Consider the following 21,960-nt stretch of genomic DNA (forward strand, 5'->3'; position numbering starts at 1 on the left):
CACACACACGCACACACACGCACACACACGCGCGCGCACGCACACACACACACACACACACACACACACACACACACACACACACACACACACATATATAGTATATGAATGCACATATCTGAAACACATGATAGGATTTCTATGCTTCCATAAGGGAACGGTGATGCGAATGATTTATACGTCGATGATATGATCATATTCTGTGCGGTGATAATCACCCGAATCACCTGTAAGGATCTTATAGTTAAAAATCGCGCACATAGTTTGTAGGAAACTCGTTGTGTTTTTGCGTTGCATAGATCATGCCAACTGTGTAACTGTACATAGATAATAGCCATATTAGAAATAAATGTTATTAAAAAAGAGCTCTTATCTACTCCGCAGTTTTAAAAGCTGAGCAACCCGATTTTTTCAAAAGAATTCATTTATTAATTGCAGAAGGAAATGAAAAAAAGAAAGCCAGAAATTTTTTAATCACTAGCTGATATATCATTATAAATTGTAATTTTTATAGAGCAGAGAATTGATATTTTAAATTTTAATTACTAGATAATAAAATATAAACATAAAATTTATTAATAATATGTGTTATATGTAAAATCTTTGATTTGTATAAAATTTATATTTTTATATTTTTATATATGACAATGAGATGAATATAAATTTTAATGTTTATTTTATTTATTATAGCTACATTTATTAGGCTGCTATTATTATTTATCAAATCTCTTCGTGTCAAACCATTGAAGTTTTCACGTAAAAATTAATAATTTGCTAATTAAAACAAATTACAAAAAGGAAATCAAATATTTTAATTGCTAATATTATATTTATATAATTATCATATATATTTTAAATTTTGTACAAGATAGAATTAATAATTCTTATTTACATTCCTTCCATATTTTAAATTAAAAAATAAAAATTTTTGAGTATGTCATACATATAAAATCTTAGATTTATATAAATTTTATGTTTTTATCATTTCCAATTTAACAATAATCTTCTACAATAAACCATTATAGAAGCTAAAAATTGACTAATCGCAGTCTTCAATTTTTAACTTCTGACTTCTGATTTATGGCTAATGTTCTCAAATTTTATTACTTTTAAGTTATACAATTTGAATTTAATTTCATGACATATTTAATGTAATTAACTAAAAAGTATATTTATGTACGTGTACATAAAATTTAATATATTTTTCAAGAAAATTTTTGAAATTTAATGTAACGTTCATTTCATTTAAGTAACTTAATTTGTAACTTAATTTTCAGTTAAATCATTCATTACTTTTAATTTCGTTCATAACCACGAGTTTCATTTACATGTAAAGTTCTAAATTTCTAACAGTGTAGAAGGCCTATAAGATATAAATTTTTAGCTTCATTTGAGTTACCTTTATTAGATAATATCAAATTTTTTCGCGCCGAATCATCCGTGATTTTACCGGACGCCGCCACGCGCCGCCACTGACAGGCGCGTTTTCAATATGGCCGCCGGCGCTCAGCCAGTTCACCGTCAGAACGGAACCGATCGATCTTTCCACGGTATCGAAGAACGTATGTTACTTTTCGCTTCCTGGGGAACCGATTTGTGACTCTGAGATACGCCGATCTTTTTCGTACAGTCGACGAAAATCATCATCTTCCTTCAACTGCGCGCCGCAAGATCATCGAAATGAGCAACATACCAACAGGTGAGATCATCATTTTTGTCACCCACTCATATGTGGGATCGAAGAATTTTTGTGTACGCTGTTTTATGATCAAAGCGAGACACGTTGTTAATCTTTTGTTCGAGAATTAGCTGATAAAAGTTAGATCAAGGATGGCAGTAACCAAAATTCGACTGATCGAATTCTAACCTACGGTTATGTGCCACTATCTTGACGTTTCCAGCAACGACCTTGTGAAGTCTTATCCATTCTTCTGTATGCGTGTATAATGTGTTTACGGATGTGTGCGACCGGCGACTCGCCACAAATTCCTGAGTCTGTATTGTATTTGTATTTTTTTGTGTTGCACTCATTAACATCTCATACTTGAAGCGAAGGTTTTTATCGTAAAATGGATAACGGAGCTACTTCAATAATAACGGATTTTTCCCCGAACTTTTTGGTAAAATGCGGTATATAAATACAAGCAGTCTATTTAATGAATATTTAAAAAACATTAGTTGATACGTTTTTATATGATGTGAATATAAATATCTCAAGTAAAAAATGATATTTCAAATTAGTAAAAAATGTTAAACGTTATAAATGTTTTACCAAATATTTTTTTAGCGTTCATTAAATAGTGTTTTCAAATATGTCAAATTTTAAATATTTATTTTTTACTTAAACAGTTAAAATTAATATTTAATATTTAATTTACATATTGATTATACTTTGATTATATTTTGTTGCTTGGGATAAAATTGATAACCGCTGACAAATAAAATAAAATATCACTAATTGTAATATTGTCATAAAAATTCTGTATGATAATTTTTATGAGATTTTTACAGAAATAGGGAGAAAAAAAATGTGTAGGAAGCAATTGACACGAATTGTAGATAACTGTAATGCGGGTGCAGCTGCACTGACGAAGGTCAACTCTCTACACACTTCGTTCTTTACTTACTTCGCTGAAAGAATTGAATCAACTCAATCCGTGTTTATTGTTGATTATATTTTTAATTAAGATTATACGAAACCTTATATATTAAAAGTAGGTTTTCTAAACTTCAAATGGAATATATGCATATTATTTGATAATTTTTGAAAGCTGATAGTCTACGAGGAAGGATATTGAGAATGTATCAGGCAGAGTTTCTGCAAAAAGTTACAGAATTTGGAAATTTATACAGAGTTAATTATTCAAAGGCTCCAATATTTAACAAATAAATTAAGAAGAAAAAGTCATGAAAGCACGCACTAGATGGTTTTTGTGAAAATAATTGTCATATATTTAAAAAATACATAAATAAGGTTACAGACGTTTCGACATAACTTTTTACTGTTGACAATCCTATTTTATTTTATTGGAATGCTTTTATATATTGGATATTCACACTTGAAGAGGACACAATTATGATGTCTTGGCTTTTTCTTCTTAATTAATTTATTTTATATAGGGTGTTTCAAAACTTGCGCCCGCGAAGTACAAGACGTGATATTTTATGATAAAACAATTTTTTTTTAACAAAATTGCAAAATCCGATAAATAGTTTTTGTGTTTATTTCCCATACAATACAAAAATATTGCAGCAACATTGCAAAAATATTGCGAAATATTGCTGCAATATTTCAGCAACATTGCAGCAACGTAAAAATGTCCGTTTTAAAAATATTGATACGTAATGTTGCAGCAATATTACAATATAATATATATGCAATATTAAGTTTTGCGCACAGTAATATTTACTTAGTAACAGGAGGAATACTTGCAATATTATTGCAGAAATTGCATAATAATGCAGCAACATTGTGCTGCATACAACGTTACTGCAGTATTTATTATAAGATTTTGTACTATATAAATTTAAATATAAAAAAATAGAAGTAGGAGTTAATTGTAACATACAATGAATACAAATAAAATATGACTTCATAATTAATTATGTTTTTATATTTTATAGGCGTATTCTGATATACACTGAAGATACAGTATACGTAATGTGAACTATAAATTTTCAGTACTGGTAGTATATATCGGAACACACCTATAAAATATAAAGATAATTAATTATGAAGTCATGTTTTATTTGTATTCATGTTACAATTAACTCCTATTTCTAATTTTTTATATTATACATTTTATATCTTATTATTGTCCATTATGCATTATATTTAATCCTTACTTCTAATTGTTTTATGTCTATAAATTATAGGTACAATTCCTATAAATTATAGACATTGACTACATTTACTTTATCCCCGTTTCCACTAATGTAGATTAACTTTAATCGCGGTTCAACTTACTTTTCGTCTTTTTCTAATCTTTAATTAGAAAAAGAGAAGATAAATTGAACTGAGATTAAAATTAATTTATATTTAGAAGTGAACATTAGTCGGGTTTAATAATATTCGTAATTAGAAACTAACCATTCATTTCATCTTTCAGAGGAATATAGTTATAAGATTGATCAGTTTCATAACTACAGATGTTATGAAACTCGATTAAGAGTGTCGTGTATACGTAATCATTAATTTCTATTCTTCCATTATGTCCAGGTCCTTTCTTTACTGGATTATTCACAAATTAATACAAGTCTTAACACTCAAAATGAACTTTCTAGCAGAGGCACAAATCGACACAGTGACAAGAGTCATTCTTGTCTTTGTTTCTTACTGATTTTTTTAACAAGAACAGGATGGCTCTTGTGTCAATTTGTGTCTCTTGCTGAAAATATTTTAAATACTGCTGCAACAATTGCTGAAGTAATATTGCAAAAAGAAGTCTTCGCAATATTTCTGCAACATTGTATTGCAATATGCAACATTGAAATGTTGCAGCAATGTTGCTATAAGTTTCTGTGCGAGTTGTTAATTTCAACCTGCTTTCTTGCAAAAACTACTTATCGGATTATTTACGCAATTTTATTAAAGGAAAAAGTTTGTTTTAACATAAAGTATCACGTCTTGTACTTCGCGGGCGCGAATTTTGAAACACCCTGTATAAAATAAATTAATTTTCCTACTTAATTTATTAATTTATTTTCCGTATGTAAATGAATATTATATACGTATGAAATATTTCAAATATGAAATATTTCATATTTATATTTAGTTATATAGTTTTATTGTTTAAATGAAAATTGTCTTATTTTATTCTAATTATTAAAAAAAAATGTCTATTATTGAAATAATTTTTAATCTAAATTTTCAATCGCTGCCTGTTTTTTTATTGCTTTCAAATACTATATAGAAAAATATAATTTTAGTAGTAAATATATTTTTCTATAATTATCTTCATTTTGTTAAAAGATAATTTTTTAATACATTCTTAAAGATGAAGATGAATGAATAAAAGTAAATAAATAGTAAGTAATAGTGAGAAGTTTATTTAAAACTTTTCTAGCTTAAAATAATGAGAAATTAAGTAAATATACTACACAGGAAGTTTAATTGAAAGTATATTAAAAGAGAGAATTTTCTATTAAATGTTCGACAAATTGATCCTAAAATGTCTAATCAATTTCTCAAGAATCTTATATTTTTCTCTATTTCAATTTAATATTTAAATTCAATGCGATTCAGACTTTTAGCCATTCTTAGCGATAAACATGCCATTGTAAGTTAGTATAGAGAATCTGCCGTCGAGTCGAATCAATAAACCGGTTTGCCGAAGGTTTCCGTGAAGTTCCAAGAACTTTTATTATACATCTTTGTTACGCTTCCGCGTTTTCATCAACGATCGCAAAAACAAGCAGAGCACTTTACCAAGAAGGTCGATGAACCAATCAGGACGCTGAATCGGGCCTAGTTTCAGTCTTTTCTCTCTTTCTCTTTAAGACCATCTTTAGCCTACTTTTTCTGTTTTATGCCTGCCATAGTAACTTAAATAAAATCAACGGAACACAGCAAAATGATTAAATCACGAATATCAGAAGTATTTCTTCTCGAGACACTTTTAAGACACCCTGTAGAGAACAGATTGGGCACAATTATTAGCAACAATTAGCGGGAATCTCTTAATTAGCGTGTTAAGTTTCAAACAAATCTCGCTCGGTACAATTGCACACAAATTATACATTATAGAGAAACTAAAATCGAACAATAATTATTGTATTATATAAACTTAACTTAAAATTAAATGCAAGTAGTGTCAGCAACATTAATGATAATCTACATTGCTATGTTAAGTTGTATCCTCAATAAAATATTTGACGGTTTGCAAATTAGGACGAAAAATAAAATATAAAAAATTTTTAAATATTATTGAAAGCATCAGGAAAAAATTTATAGAATTTTTAGGATAAGGAATTTGACAACTCCCTATTTTTTATTGCGAATTTTTAATCCATAAAATCACATCAAGTTCTATTTCTCGATGAAGAACCAAGGTTATCCGTTCGTTCCCTCCTTTCCTTTCCTCTTGTTCTCCCTCTTTTCCTGTCCCTTCCTCTCATCCGCTCACTCCTTGTTGTCTACCTGTAAGGTAGAGCAAGAATACCGTTTCGATTTCTCTTAAACGTGGAGTTATGTGGTGGCGTCTTTACAATCGGCATTATCGTTGTCGTTCTGAGGACACAGCTGTTAGTCGTGTGTGCACTGTGCACACGTTAGTGCACATGGTCGTGTTCTGTGAACCATCACGAATGCATGGATTACATAGTCATTAAATCATGCATCGCGACGTAGATCTGAAAATCGATCCCGTTGGAAGGAAAATTGATCGCGCAAACTTTTAACTTGCTGCTTTTGAATTCTGCATGATTTGCATGTGATAAATATTTTTAGTTCTTAGTGAAATGTGATTATATGTAATAAAAAATTCATTGTGATGAAATAGCAAATCTTTCAATTTTTGAAACATTTCTCTATAATTTTTAATTCTCAATTATACAATTTTTAACTCTAGTTTATATATAACTGTATGTTACTTATTTATCTTTAATTCTGAGTTGCATTGAAATTTCATTGTAATCAACGCCATTGTAATCAATATGTGCAATATGCGAATGATTTTACAGTACAATTTTGAAGTAAATTTTTTAAGCGCGATTTTGAAAAAAAGAATAAGATATTGAATTGAGTTGCTAATGAATAAAAATTAAAAGAAGCTATGAAGAGCAAGATGATGATATTAAACTTATAGATGCTTCAAATATTAATTGATAATTTTTTTCCGTTCAAAAATTTTCTTCTGGATCTTCTTTCTGAAACATTTTGTAACAGTTGTTTCTAATTCGTAGATCTTTAGATCCATTAATTATTATTTTTATTCTGAAGCATTTAGTCAACAAACCTTCTGACTCATATTCTTTTTAAGTTAAGATTTTGGAGAATTCAAAAGAGAAGCTCCTTTTAAAAAGACCACGAAGATCAATAGATATCAGGATCAGAAGATAAATACTCTATTTTGAAGCTTATCTTCTTGAATAAACTTTTATGAAATATATATTCTTGAAACAAGATTTTGGAATCAAATTTTGGGATAAGTTTTCATATCTCCTAGAGGAAAACCATGAAAAATAACATGGAGAACCTTGAACAATCTGTAAATCCAAGAATTATCCAATCGTGCGGAAAAGTCTGTCAGGAACACAACGAAGAAAATTGCCCAAGCGAGAATGAACGCGAGTTTGACTCGCTGGAATACGAGGAAGATGCATATTACTCAAAGTTGACAACGACGCCGAGCTTTGATGACATAGACGAACTGGGCGATGAGGAAGTGGATGAGTTAGTGGTTCACTGCTGGCGTGACTCTAACGGTGAGATAGACGAGATTGTTGTGGACGACGGCAACCTGTCTGTCGAGACGGAGTTTCTGCAGGAAGAGTTACATGACGGTTGCAAGAAAAAGAAGAAGCGAACGATCCGAGTGATCTTCCAGGACTTCTCCAAACCTTATCTCGCTAAGATCAGTAATAGCCAGAACTATAAGAAGTTCCTCGAGTTGATAAAAGGTGCTGAGAAGAGAGAAATCGCTTCGTTACTTTTATACTCGTAATTTACACTAAAGAAAAACTTGTTACGGACTTTGCTGAATTTCTAATGGAAATTAGAGCGATTGTAAAATTATTCATTATAAATAGTAAGGGGAATGTTATTTTTTTAAATTAATCAGAGAGGTTATCAAGTTCAACTCATTTGATAATAATGTTTAAGTCTTAAAAATATTGGTATCAAGCTATTAAAAAATTTTCATGAATTTATAAATGCTTAAATTTGTGCATAGAGATTTTTTATTTAATTTCTAATATAATAATTATGTACTTTCACGTGAGAAATTTTGCGGTTACGTCTAGCACTTCTCTATTCATTTCTTTTCAACGTGTGAAAGTATACGAAAAAGGATCATGAAATCGCTATCGAGTACAGCGATGTGGAACATACTTTTAATTTTTCTAGGGCGATGTTTCGCTCTGCTGAAACTGCAGAACTTCACGCATTCCTTTGCAATCAGCGAAACAATCGAAATCGTTCGCTGAAAGTTACAATCACTTGCTGAGAATAAATTACAGTTGATAAATTACAGTTGATTACATTTCTATTTTTTCATATTTAGTACAGATAAAAAACGCAATAATCAGATAAATTTTTTTTCTATGAATTGTGTAAACTAAAAAAAATAGCCTAAATTTTAATAAATATTTATTTGAATAGTGCCAACTAAACATTTACTTACAATAAATTAATATTTACTTAATAAAAAAAAGTGATTGTTAAATCAAGTTAATGTTTTTTGTGTCAAATAAATATATTTTTATATTTAATAAATATTTAGTTGGTACTATTCAAATAAATATTTATTGAAATTTAGGATATATATTTTTTCTTGGTGTAGTTAAGGTATTTTTTGATGTTATTTATATATATTTAGTTTTAATTTCTTATTTCAATTTGTAATGAGCCTTATTTTTATTTTTAATTTAACTTTGATAATGTAATATTACTTGTTTTATGTACAGAGAATGATTATAATGTGAGTAGAATGTGTGTGTGTGTGTGTGTGTGTGTGTGTGTGTGTGTGTGTGTGTGTGTGTGTGTGTGTATAAACGTCATCTTTCATATGTAATATAATAATCTGTATTAAATTGCAACCTAGCTTGCGAGAAAAGTAATCCTCCGAGTAGTCAGCGTGACCGTCATGGTACCGTATGTCTCACGATTAATTTCCTTCCTTCCCTTTTGTTCCAGGAGAAGATGCTTCGCTCCACTCGGCCGGCTCTCTGTCGCCATCATCGGATACCATGGCGAACGAGCTTCAAGGACTCTCCTTAGAGGAGCAAGAAGAGCAAAAGGCTGAATGGAGCGCTCAATTAGCAAAGGTAGATTTTCGAGACCCAGGAAAATCCCGAGGATAGACAATAATGAAAATCAATTTCAGGTTGAAGAAGAAATACAGACTTTGAGACACGTTCTCGCCAACAAGATTAAAGTTTCGCAGGATTTGAAAAGGAAGCTTGGCATTAGTGTCTGGAAGGAGCTCACTGATGATGTTAATCAGGGACTCAAGAACGTTAAAGAAAGTCACGTGTACGTATCCTACTGTTAATTTGTTTTCTTTGCATGCTGTTTCTTTGCAATCCGTGTGTACATGTATTCTGTACATATACTCTATACATACTCTATACATACTCTATATGTACTCTATGCATTCTGCCATATTTTATGTATAAAGGAGAAGTGGACACAAATTATAACAGACTCACAGAATATCTTTAAACTTATGAAATACTTTATTATATGTTAATCAAATAATTAACAATCTTCGAGATATGCGCGAATAGATTTCCAAATCTCCTATTTTTTTACTAAGTTTATTCTTTTTTATTTCTCGTTTTTTCGTTTTCATTTCTACGAAGTGACTCCGGTTATTATTCCTTTTTGTGTTGTTGATACTCCACTTCTACTCTTCAAATACACGTAGAAGCATTGATTTTTTTTTTTTTACTTTTGGTTGGGTTCTCATTCAGTTATCAAAACGTCGGCGAGACATTCAGTCGCTTAACCAGGACAATCTCCGCGAACAATTTGTAAGTACGCACAAAATGTCCCATTTTCCTTTCTTCGCGATCCACGTTTTATGAATATTTTGCATTATATTAATACACGCGCGCGCGCGCGCGCGCACACACACACACACACACACACACACACACACACACAGAGAGAGAGAGAGAGAGAGAGAGAGAGAGAGAGAGAGAGAGAGAGAGAGAGAGAGAGAGAGCCTTTCAAATATTTAAATTAAACTTTGTTGACATATTCGTGTTCAAAACGAATATAAAATTTGGCAAATTTGTTTTAGAAACAATCTATATTTGTTGGTATTTTAATTTCGCAATTTTAATTATTGACGCTACTACATTCGCTTAAAACAGAAACAAAATTTAACAAAAATTACAGCAAACACTTTATTTAATATATGAAAGCTTCATGCTGATTAAAAATTCATTCACACAATTTTCATAGATGATAATAATCACTTTGAGAATCAGATTTTTACCGTTTTAATTTTCTGTCATTTCAGATACCAAAAGACAGAATCTGTACTCAAGTCTACAGCTGAGAAGACGACGAGTATTCTAGGTGGCTTTGGTAGTGGCATTACTATGAAACTGGGCCAGATGCGTAATTCCGACAGCTTCCGGTCACTGGAAGAAAGAGTTGGATCTGCCTGCGAGAATATCAAGGCAATTACAACTAAATCAGATTAATATCAGATTACTAAATATCTATTTGTATTAAGTTAGTCTTTCAAATTAACTATTTTATACTAATTTTTTAGATTTTAAACGCGTACGTCAAATTTTTAATTTTTCATGCCACAAATGAACACAGATTAATAAATAAACGAATCAAATAAAATAGCTTAAATTGTATTATATGTTGTGAATTTGTGTTCTTTGGAATTACTAATTTATAAAATATTAAAATTTCTTTGATGTGTTTATTCAAGGATTTTTTTCTTCTTTTCCCAGACGAAAGTCGTGCCTTCAAGGTCCGGCTCGACGCAGAGCTTCGATGAAGCACTCCGAGAGTCCGAGGCAATGAGACGCGCGTCCGCGGCTCCGTCAGCTACCAGCCCGACCATTCCTGAGGATAAAATGCTCTCTTAGAGCTCGAAATCCGCGCGTTTCTTCCGCGCGATACAAAATATTGATACCGCGCTATACTATTACTGCGTTCGTCTATTGCAATCGCTTTAGCGGGCCAAATGGCGTATTCGTGCATGTCGGATTCGATTTGAGTCCTTCGATATTTCGCTCAATCGAGACTTCGGCCGCGAGCACAAGTACTATCCTATTCTCTATTCAATAAAAAAATATATTTTTCTTGCACGCCATTTCTACGCCTTTCCCCTCGCAGGATCGCCTTTCTTCGGGCCACTATCAGGATATTCTCTACGCAAAGTGTCCCCCACGTGATTTTTATATTTGATACTAAAGAACGGCTACTCAAGACGATCTGTGTTTTCCAAACAATGAAATGCATTTTGGAATTTTTTTTTTATAATTGTGATTTGTAGATACAATAAAATATATTTGGGCTCGAATGAGAGCTGCTTATTTATGTGTGCCGCGAGAGGAACTTAATTTTGCAATTGATAATAAAAAGAAATTATGATTCTGCTATAATTTTCATTGCACGATGTATAATTGTTAATAATTTTTTTTCTTTCAGTGTGTTAGAACAATTATATTTGATTATATTAAATCAATTTAAGTTTACACTGATAATCGCACTTATTTCTTCAAATATTCATAATTTTTGACACTCGGAGTTTCATTGCATATTACCGGTGTCCTGAATCAACCTGATAGAGCTGCCAAAGCAAATCTTCAACGATTTATAAAGAATGACCCGTCCATTGACAATATTTTACACTGTATACTGAACTTTTCACCTACTACGCAAATTTAATTAATGCGAGTCATTCAATCTGCCAAAAGGCAAATCTAAGTCTCAAGAAATACATCACTAGCTTTATTTTTTCTATTATATTTCTAACGATACAGAAAATTGTATTGAAGTAACAGAAAGATTATTATATAAAGAATCATAATGAAGCTTGTTATAAAATGATGAAATTACATCGCGATAATGTAAATGAAGAACGATTTTCCATGCACTGCGAATGATTTTATCGGCAATTACACAGAATGAGTCACCGAAAGCAGAATAGATATCCTTAAAATAAGAATTCTTTTTCATTGGAGATGTTTAACAATTCTACTTTCTGCTCATTCTGTATATTAGACTGAGAGAAAATTCTTCGTGATTCTCGATATATTTCACAAATGGATACTTTTTAAGTACGCGAATAATCTAAAAGGATTCGCAAATAAACGAAATTAAGAGATATTTTGTATTCTAGCTTTACGGATAGATTATCGACGAAGCATGGTTCGTGTATTATTGTTAACATTAATACGCAATAACATTAATACGCAATAATAATTTACAATCTGCGGAAGTCTCGTGAGTTGCGACAACAATGATTGATTATTATTAATGATAATAGGCCATGGTTCATCGATAATATCTATTGCATAACTCCTTGTTCATATTAATAAATAAATTATTTTACGAAATGCTAAAAGCCGCAAATATCTTACCTACCGCGCAAAAAACTTTCTTGACAATCCAAATGAAATTTAAAACAATAATATAAATTTAAAATAGATAATAAATAGGAAAGGAAAAATTAGATCTTGATGTCTAATAATGTATTTGAAATTAATTTACATCTAAAATTATTAGGCACTAAGATTTAGCCTCTATTATATGTTAGCCTTATCTTTATTTATTTAAATTTAAAGTTTTATATTGTAAGCCTCAAATTTTCCAATATTCAATATATTACGCGATTCTTTTTAGTAATTAAATTAGTAAACAACAATAAATTAAGTTTCAAATCATAATTTCATTGCAATATTTGATACTTGATGCGTTGATGTTACAAGTTATATTGAAAAAAAAAATTAAATTTTAATAAATATTTGAATATTTTTAAATAAATATTTACTAAATGTAAACATATATGTGCAAGAACTATTAATTCAGTTTATCGTATTTTTACTTAGTAGATATTTATTTATTGTAAATGTTTACTGTTGAAAGAAATATATATTAAGATACAATAAATAAGTCTTTTTCAGTGTAAATATTTTGGAGCTAATTATTGCTATTAATTTATTTTTCAGTTATATTCCTGGCATTCCATGATTCAAGTTGATTGTTAAAATATCAAAATTTTTTGCAGCATCGAGCACACAAACTTCTATAGCGCATCATGCTTGAGTTTCCGACATAATTATTTTAATGCATCCAGCAAAATTATTTTCAGATTTGCATTTAGCTTTATTTCAGCAAGATCATTCTTTCCATGTACAATATATAATTTCAAATTTTAGTTCCAGTTAGATTAATCGATGCGATGGGCCACTGTGAGTTTTTCGATATCTCGATAATCGCTTCGCCCTGCAGCCAACTTCAGTGACAGTATAACGTATCGCGATGGATCGCGGTTCTAATCGCTCCGCATTTCTTGCGATCATCACCGTTTAAATGTAATTCTTACGCGCGAAAAATTGTCGCTTAGGTTGTCTCTCGTGAAGTACTTATTGGATTCATGCAATTCACGAAATATTACGTACGCGAATTTCGTTGACGGAAACGCTTTTCTTCTTTCGATGGAACTTTCTGTTTCGCGCGTTTCCTTCCGAAGCTTTCCTTCCGAAGAAGTGCAACAACAAAAGCTCGGCTAATAGCCAGATAAGTACATCGTTCTGTAATAATTGGTTCTATAAGAAATTCAATATTTCGACCGTTTTTCGTGTCGAATTATTTCAAATTTTACATTAAACAAGAAATTATTGGTTGCATTTGAATCTGTCGCCGTTAGGTGGTGCCATCAGCGGTCCGCCATTACGCGAAATGGTGGTTGGCGGTTGTTGCGTTTCTCGCGTTTCACGGTCGTCGAAGAAAAATGATTACATTACGAATCGTGTTCGAAGGTTCTTGGAAGTGCAAAATTGGATTGTTAATTAATCAACATGCGCGATGTAACAGTGCCATTTCTTCGAGTCGTATCCCGAGAAGAACGGACTTCAGAGGGACGATAATGGACAATCCATTCCAGGAGAGGACGAGCCAGTTCAGGAAATCTCGGCGATGATGCAGTTGATACAGTTCAGTGAGTCAATTTGGTTATTATTATGCTAATTATTGATATAGTCGTTTATTGCTCGAGGAACATAATGGTGAAATTGCATCTCCCAGATTGATTGTTATCAATCGACTTAAATCACTGAATTATATAGTGAAATCACAAAGTACTCTAAAAGCACTCTCGAGATTCTAGATGGATTCTGGTGAATTTTATGAAAATTTTTAGAATTTTGGAATAATTTAAAACTTTTTGGAAAATTTGTCATTTTGTATTGCAAATTTTTAAAAGCACTTTTTAGAAATGTTTAGAAATTCTAGAAATTTATTTTTTCTAGAATTCTTCATATAAATATGTGAATTCTGAAATGTTAAGATTTCTTGTTTAATAATGTCTGATGAAATCTTATTATATAAAGTCTGAAAAAGTTGAAGATATTTTTTCGGAAATTATAGACTGAGAAGTCTTAGAATATTTCAGAATTCATTTGTATGAAAAATTCTAAGAACAGATGTAGATTTTCTCAGTATTTCTAAAGTATTTTAATTCGTGTAAAAATTTTAAGAAAAATTTTGTTCAGGAAATTTCTTATTAAATTAAAATTTATGTATTATGTTTGTTCAATTTCTCTGATTTTTTATTTGAAGCATTTTTTAGAAATGCCAGAAAAGTTTACATTTTTTCTTAGAATTCTTCATATGTATCAATTCTAAAATATTCCAAGCTTTCTCATTCTATAATTTCTAATGAAATCTAATTGTAAAATCTAAAAAAGTTCCAATCTTAGAATATTTAAGAATTCATGTAACAATTTTAAGACTTTCTCAGTATTTCTGACGTGTTTTAATTCGTGTACAAATTCTGAGAAAAATTTTCATTAGAATCTTTCTATTCCTTAATAAATCGAAATTTATGTATTATATCTAGCCATTATTTAATCAATTTAATTGATTCACTCGTTCATTCATAAAAATTTATTATAAGAAAAATTTCTCACTAAAGAAGGTTTCATCTTTTGATTGTTCTAAAAATTTAATCAGATATTTGCCCATGAAAATTCAATGATAAATGCTTTATAAATATTGATATTCGTTGTTTCTTAATTATTTAAGAAAGAAAAGCTGAAGACATTTTGAATGCAATCGATTAAACATTCAAGCGTCTCTCTCTCTCTTTTTTTGTTTTTTTTTTGTTTTTTTTATAAAAAAGCATATAAACCTTTATTAAAACTAAGTACAAAAATAATAGGTACATTTCTTCGTCTTCGCGTCTAAATCTCTAAATTGCTATGCCAGCTGGTCCGCCATTCAAAACTATTTCAACCATTGTATACTCGTGAGCAATAGCGAAGAGTATCCAAAGGACAATACAGGGTGTCTTTTTCTTCCTCATGTAGGATGTTTCAGAATTTTTTCGCCATTTCTCTATAAGATGTTAAAAGATAAACTAACAAGAATAGAGAGCGATTATATACCAAAGTCGCGCGCGTGGGTCATTAATTAATTCATAATTAATCCATAAGTTAGAGAAACGAACGACCGTGCCTCGAATCGCCTGCAATTCCACGCGCAATTATACACAGTGTCTCATAATTATCGGCGCCACTTTTCATTCGTTCGACTCTCCAACGACTCCAGAGAGTTTTTGCGCGGAAGTTTTATTATTAAATGTCATTTTCTTTAACAGCTATATTACTTAAATATTCTCATTGACACGATAAGTTAGACGAAGATTTCGTTCACTGTACACATATTGCACTCAGCAATTTACTGTCAATATAAATCGTGTAGATCGTCCCGTAGATCACTCGATGATTGCTGGAATTAGAAGAGAAACTTGAACAATCGTGTTATTGCTAAACTATAAAACACAACGGGTGGGGCCTTATATAAAGTTTCAAAACGAGCCTTATACGTGGGTATTTGAAAGAAAATTGAGGAAGGAAAGAGCGATACAACTGTGAAAAGATATCGACATAACGCACATTCAGTACGTTGCTAATGTGTATACATATACATATATATATATAAAATCATTTATATTTGCATATCTTTACGTATAGAGAGAGAAACATGTATTATATTTATATATATATCTATATATATATATATATATTACGACTTTGCGTTAACAACATAAAATGTAATTATTCACATAACACAATAATCTGTGATATAATAAAATATCATAACGATCTGCTTTTGTACTGGGTAGGCCGACGCGCATACAGGATGTCTCCGCATTACCGAGAATTATCTCAACGATAGATTTTTCGAATTTAAAGCCGATTTTAAGACAGCACATAAGACGAATCGATCTTCACGAATTAAAATAATGGAGCGTATTGTTTAAAAAAAAAATATATATATATATATATCTCCTATTATTATTAATTATTTTACATTAAAGTCTTAATATACAGTTTTTATATAAAAATTTTCAAATAAGCGTCGTCAATTTAAATATCAAAAACATTATTTATATATTAGAATTTTATTTTATTTAGAGTGCTTTAATTATAGTTAGAGATTAAATTATTACAGAACAGAAATAGTATTTCAAAGTATTTCCAAAAATTTGTCGTTGAAATATTTCTCATTAGCATGTGGTCACCCTATATATAATATATAATATATTCCATCAACTTCTTCGCAGTGCAAAGGTTTGCATTTTTCGCGCGCATTTACAGCTAAATGGAACTCTTCGTCTGTAATTTTGATTCACGATTGAGACGAAGATCAAACAGCCACATTTTAGCTAAGTGCGCGCGTTTATCGCTCTTTGTCGGAAATTAATCTATATTTTTTCGTCGCGCGGCCTTCGACCGCTTTGTGAGTATTCTTGCATCGCATTAAAAAGAAATGGATAGAAAAAAAGGACGCCTTCTACATTTACATTCTCGTTACCATGGTAACCTCGGGATTCGGATTCGTATCCTTAACGGGTTGTACAGCCGCCACGTTATTTCTAGGATTAGCTTTTTTTTTTACATACATGCTAGGCAAAGTATAGGCTGAGAAGAAAGTAACATTAAATTTAAACACGTGTGTCTCAAACGTAGGGAAATATCTTGATGATCTCGTGGATTCTCGAATAAAGAGGAGAATCGAGAATCCATATAGACTCTGATGAGTATTCTCTTACGTAATCGTGATCGACGAAGCGGCTATTTCGACACATTGCCAGGAAATAAATACTATTACTTTAATATTGCGCTTAAAATAACAGAAAGAGGAAGAGATATTTTTATGACACATTTGTTTTTTAATTATCGTCAATTTCATGGCGAAATTCTTAAACGAGTTTTAATATAGGAGAGGATTTTTATGGAGGAGAGGAAAAATATATGTTCGTTAATAAAAGAGAAAATTATTAGCAATGATTTTGGATCATTGTTACTTTTTTTTGGAAAGAAATTTCTTTTCGCGAAATACAAAAGCTAAATTTTTCGTTGTATTTAGATATGATATATAATTTTGGATCTTTGTTATCCTCGAAAATTAAAAAACTGGTAAGATCACCACCTACGATTGTTCTATCAATAACTCGTTTTCTTTTGCATTTGCGTCACGCGATTCATGGCGACCTTTGCGTTGCTCTTTCCGCGCAATCTTCCATCTATGGAGATCATTGTTGTAAGACGGGGTGTGCCACACCTCCGTCTTACCTTCAGAAGGTTAACAAGCTTCATGTGCGCAACTCTTCGATAGTCACCTAGGCTAACAGTAAAATCTATTGTAAATCATTAAGTTTCAATAACGAAAACATTCCAATTAAACATAATTCAAACATTTTTTTTTTTTTAATTAAAAATAAGCTGTTTGAAGCAATTAAAAAAAAAAGCGTAAAAGTGATGAAAATAAAAAAATAAAAGAAAAAGAAGAGATATAAAGTATATTATATTTATAAATTTAATGGTCTATAAACTTTCGTGATTTCGAGGAGTCAGAAATTCCTGAGAGTCGAGAAAAGATCTCTGATTTCTTTGGGCTCATTAACCTTCGAAGACGCGCTTACAAGTCATTGCAACGACGCCGCTTTCCTTTCGCGATCGCGAGATCGAGGGATCGATCACGCGGTCAATTCGCCGCGTGCAGTTGATTAGAAGCGGGATTAGGGCGGGTCGCAATCTGATTCGACAAGATTGGTGAAAGCCGCGGTGACTTTAAACACCCCTTATAAGGTCGATCTCTTCATCGCGATCTTTAAGTACCCTGGACATGATGAGGTACAGTAACGCCGTAATAACGCCCTTATATCGAGGTGTCCTACAAACCGAGCGAATCTCCCCTCCCTCTTCCTTCCTCCCCTACCCCCTCCTCTGTCCCCGATCCTCTTTTCTACAACGGTCCAATGTGCTACTTTACCTGATCCTTTAATTAAGTTATTTACTTAGAGATCAAATTTACTTTGTCTAGCAATTAAAAATAATTAAAATTAATAGAACAAATTGTAGTCATTACTTTCAGACAAAGTAATCGCTTTCACAAATTTTCTTTCAAAATATTTCACGAAAAAGATCTACAACTTTTAACTTTTACCTTTTAAATATATTTTGTATGCACGGCAATTAAAAATAGTATAGAATAAATTGCAAAGTTTCTTCAAAAGTAAAATTTTACAATTTATAATTTCTAGAAGGAAAAAGTTTACGAGTCTTTAATTTTTTTCCTTTTTAAAGTTTCTTTCTTATTTTTAATTAGAATAGTAAAACACGAAAGGAGGCGAGATATGATCGACACGGCAAAATCATTGAAATTAGATCTAACTATAATTATAACTTATAACGGTATATTGTTTTAATTAACGAATAACGAGCATTAATTCTTCATATTTCTTCTCCTTCTCTTTCTGACGAATTGTCTATAATTGCACAAAATACAACAAATATAGTATCGTTTATATTGATTTTGCGTTTTACATCGCGTTTTGTCATGAAGTCATTTATAGCTAAAAATAGAACGATATCGTTCGATAGTTTGATTAATAAATGATTAATTGATCATACCTGACGATGTGTTTTCTAATATCATTTGCCGCTTGCGTCGTCGTTTGAGTATCAGTGTCAGCGGAAGAATATGTAATTACAATCTCAATTATGTAATTACACATACGTGACTAATTACGCAAATTGGACGAATCGGCAAGGGATCGGCGAGGGAGGCGACCGCGACTGGGAAGTCACGCGAGACTGAAACTTTCCAATTTTTTATTCTTTAAATGCTCTCAATTCTTATCCAAACGAATATTATCTCTCGAAGCATAAACCTGAACTCTAAATAAAATTCTTCAGAGTGAAATCTTATAACCCTTTTGGATTCACTCTAGAGAGTTTAGAGAGAACACAGATCCCTCGCAAAATTCCGATTTTTAATTTCATGTAAACGGGCATACGTTATTTTTATACGTGACTCTCTCCGGAGAAAGATAATTAAAAAAAACAAATCTGCAATTGAAATCAGGTCATTGATAAGAATCGAATGCGTCGCATCTTTTTTAAGTACACCTCTCGTGAACCGCCTCATTTTTACGCAGCGGCCGTGCAATTAATTATCCCGATAACGAATCATCGACAGAGGGGGGCCGAAAATTATCGACATATTATTAGTGAGGAATTTATTCGCTACTTGCCCGATACGACGCGAGCATAGCCGCGATGAGCGTCGTGCGCAATTGCGCATACGCGATGAGCACGCACGTAACGCAATATCGACGCAACGTGTAATTACCAGGCGAACCTCTCGCGATAGCCCGAGGGGACCCTTCGGAAACTCTGACCTCCATGATGTACGGGGTCGCGGACCCTCAGAAAATGTAGCACGCGTCTACATTGTTAGAAATGTACACTGTTAGAAATGTTCTTAAATTTTATTAACTTTTAAGTTACAAACAAAGTTTGAATTTAATTTCATGACATTATATTAAATTTAATGTATTTATAACTAAAAAGTATATTTGTGTACATGTACATAAAATTCAATGTATTTTTCATGAAAATTTATGAAATTTAATGTACTTTTCATAAAATTTTATTAGAAGTACATTAAATTTCATAAATTTAATGTACACGTTCATTGCATTTCAGTACTGTAACTTAAATTCAGTTCATTACTTTCAATTTCATTCATAACCACGAGCTTCATTTACATATAAAGGAAGAAGTGTTTACATTTCTAACAATGCATACACTGTTAGAAATGTTCTTAAATTTTAACTTTTAAGTTACACGATTTGAACTTAATTTCATGACATTACATTAAATTTAATGTATTTATAATTAAAAAGTATATTTGTGTACATAAACATAAAATTCAATGTATTTTTCATGAAAATTTATGTATTAATGTACTTTTCATAAAATTTTATTAAAAGTACATTAAATTTCATAAATTTAATGTACACGTTCATTGCATTTCAGTATTGTAACTTAAATTCAGTTAAATCATTCATTATTTTTAATTTCATTCATAATCACGAGCTTCATTTACATATAAAGGAAAATCGTGTTTATATTTCTAACAGTGCATTTACTGTTAGAAATGTTATTAAATTTCATTAACTTTTAAGTTACACAATTTGAACTTAATTTCATGACATTATGTGTACATGTACATAAAATTTAATGTATACGTTTTATTTAAGTAACTACTGTAACTTAATTTTCAGTTAAATCATTACTTTTAATTCATTACTTTTAATTTCGTTCATAACTACATGATTACATTTTTAACAATGTAACCACAAGCTTTCTTTACATGTAAATGAAGCTCATGGTTATGAACGAAATTAAAAGTAATGAATGATTTAACTTAAAATTAAATTACAATAGTTATTTAAATGAAATGAACGAGTACATTAAATTTAATGTACTTTTAATAAAATTTTATGAAAAATACATTAAATTTTATGTACACAAATATACATTTTAGTTATAAATACAATTTAGTTATAAAATTAAATTTAATGTAATGTCATGAAATTAAATTCAAATTGTGTAACTTAAAAGTTAATAAAATTTAAGAACATTTCTAACAATGTACAGGGTGTTCGCAGGGATTTTCCCTCGGTCGTCACACTCGCCGAAATGAGTATATTATATCATGAGTAAAACATTATTGCAGCTTTCGAGATCGTAGCCGAAAGAATCGCATTGATATATTACATTGTTAGGATTGTGGCTTGTTAATTAATTACTTCACTAATTGTACGGATGAACGGAATAAAGGCATAATTCTACTTAGACTCTTTTTCCGGCTTTTTCATATAATATTGATCGTAATAGAGAAGATTTCTAACATGTAATTTCTTAAAGACATTACATAAATTTATTTAATATTGTATCCATTTATGTATAATAAAATAAAGTAGCAAGTTATTTTAATTTCTATTAATATGAAGATTTTGTAATTAGATCTTTATTCCGCTCATTCCCTCAATTGTTTATTATTTTTATCGAAGATTGATAGGTTTAGTGCTGACAATGGCAGTGAATATCATAATGTATGAGTATTGTAGGATACTAACAATGTAATATATCAATGAAGATTCATTTTAATATCTACGAATTAATTCTTCACCGATGATTTTTTTCAAGAATCGATGATTCAGAGATTATTAATTTTTCACGAAAATAACAATTGACTAAATTTTTAATGAATAGTTATATCTTAGTTTTATTAATGTTGTGTAATTATACTGAAATAATTTAATCGTCTTAAAAGTTTTTCGCGATGTAAATCAATAGTAATTTATATTCTAAATCTTCATTTAATATTTTTATCAATAAACATATATGTAATTATTAGTTTTGTAAAAAGTTTTCTAAATACAACATATTTTTTCCATAAAAAAGTATGATTTTGAAGATTTAGTATGCATTGTATTGAAACTTTGGACAAATTATTTTTATATTTATCTCCACAATCTCGAATAAAGGAATAAAAATACGGAATTCGTATTCAATATTGTTCGAAAAAAAAAACTTAACTTCGTTAAAGCGATGCATTTTAGCAGTAATATTCAAACTTATTACTAAGTAGAGAAGGTACTTGCCTGAACAATAAAAGATTCATATAATATTATAATATTAATAATAAGTGTATATATAATTGTAATGTATATATATATATAT

General features: G+C 30.5%; 1 protein-coding gene across 1 annotated transcript; it reads left to right on the plus strand.

Annotated features, from left to right (window-relative positions):
- Positions 1-7,039: 7,039 nt before the first annotated feature.
- On the plus strand, positions 7,040-11,295 carry LOC108691725 (tumor protein D52). The gene is made up of 5 exons (XM_018199591.1): positions 7,040-7,620; positions 8,855-8,985; positions 9,045-9,193; positions 10,188-10,350; positions 10,639-11,295. Exons 1-5 carry the CDS (start codon positions 7,176-7,178, stop codon positions 10,774-10,776), a joined length of 1,026 nt encoding a protein of 341 aa, XP_018055080.1. The 5' UTR covers positions 7,040-7,175; the 3' UTR covers positions 10,777-11,295.
- Positions 11,296-21,960: the final 10,665 nt, after the last annotated feature.

The sequence above is a fragment of the Atta colombica genome, unplaced genomic scaffold, assembly GCF_001594045.1.
Source record: "Atta colombica isolate Treedump-2 unplaced genomic scaffold, Acol1.0 scaffold51, whole genome shotgun sequence".
Taxonomy (NCBI): Eukaryota; Metazoa; Arthropoda; class Insecta; order Hymenoptera; family Formicidae; genus Atta; species Atta colombica.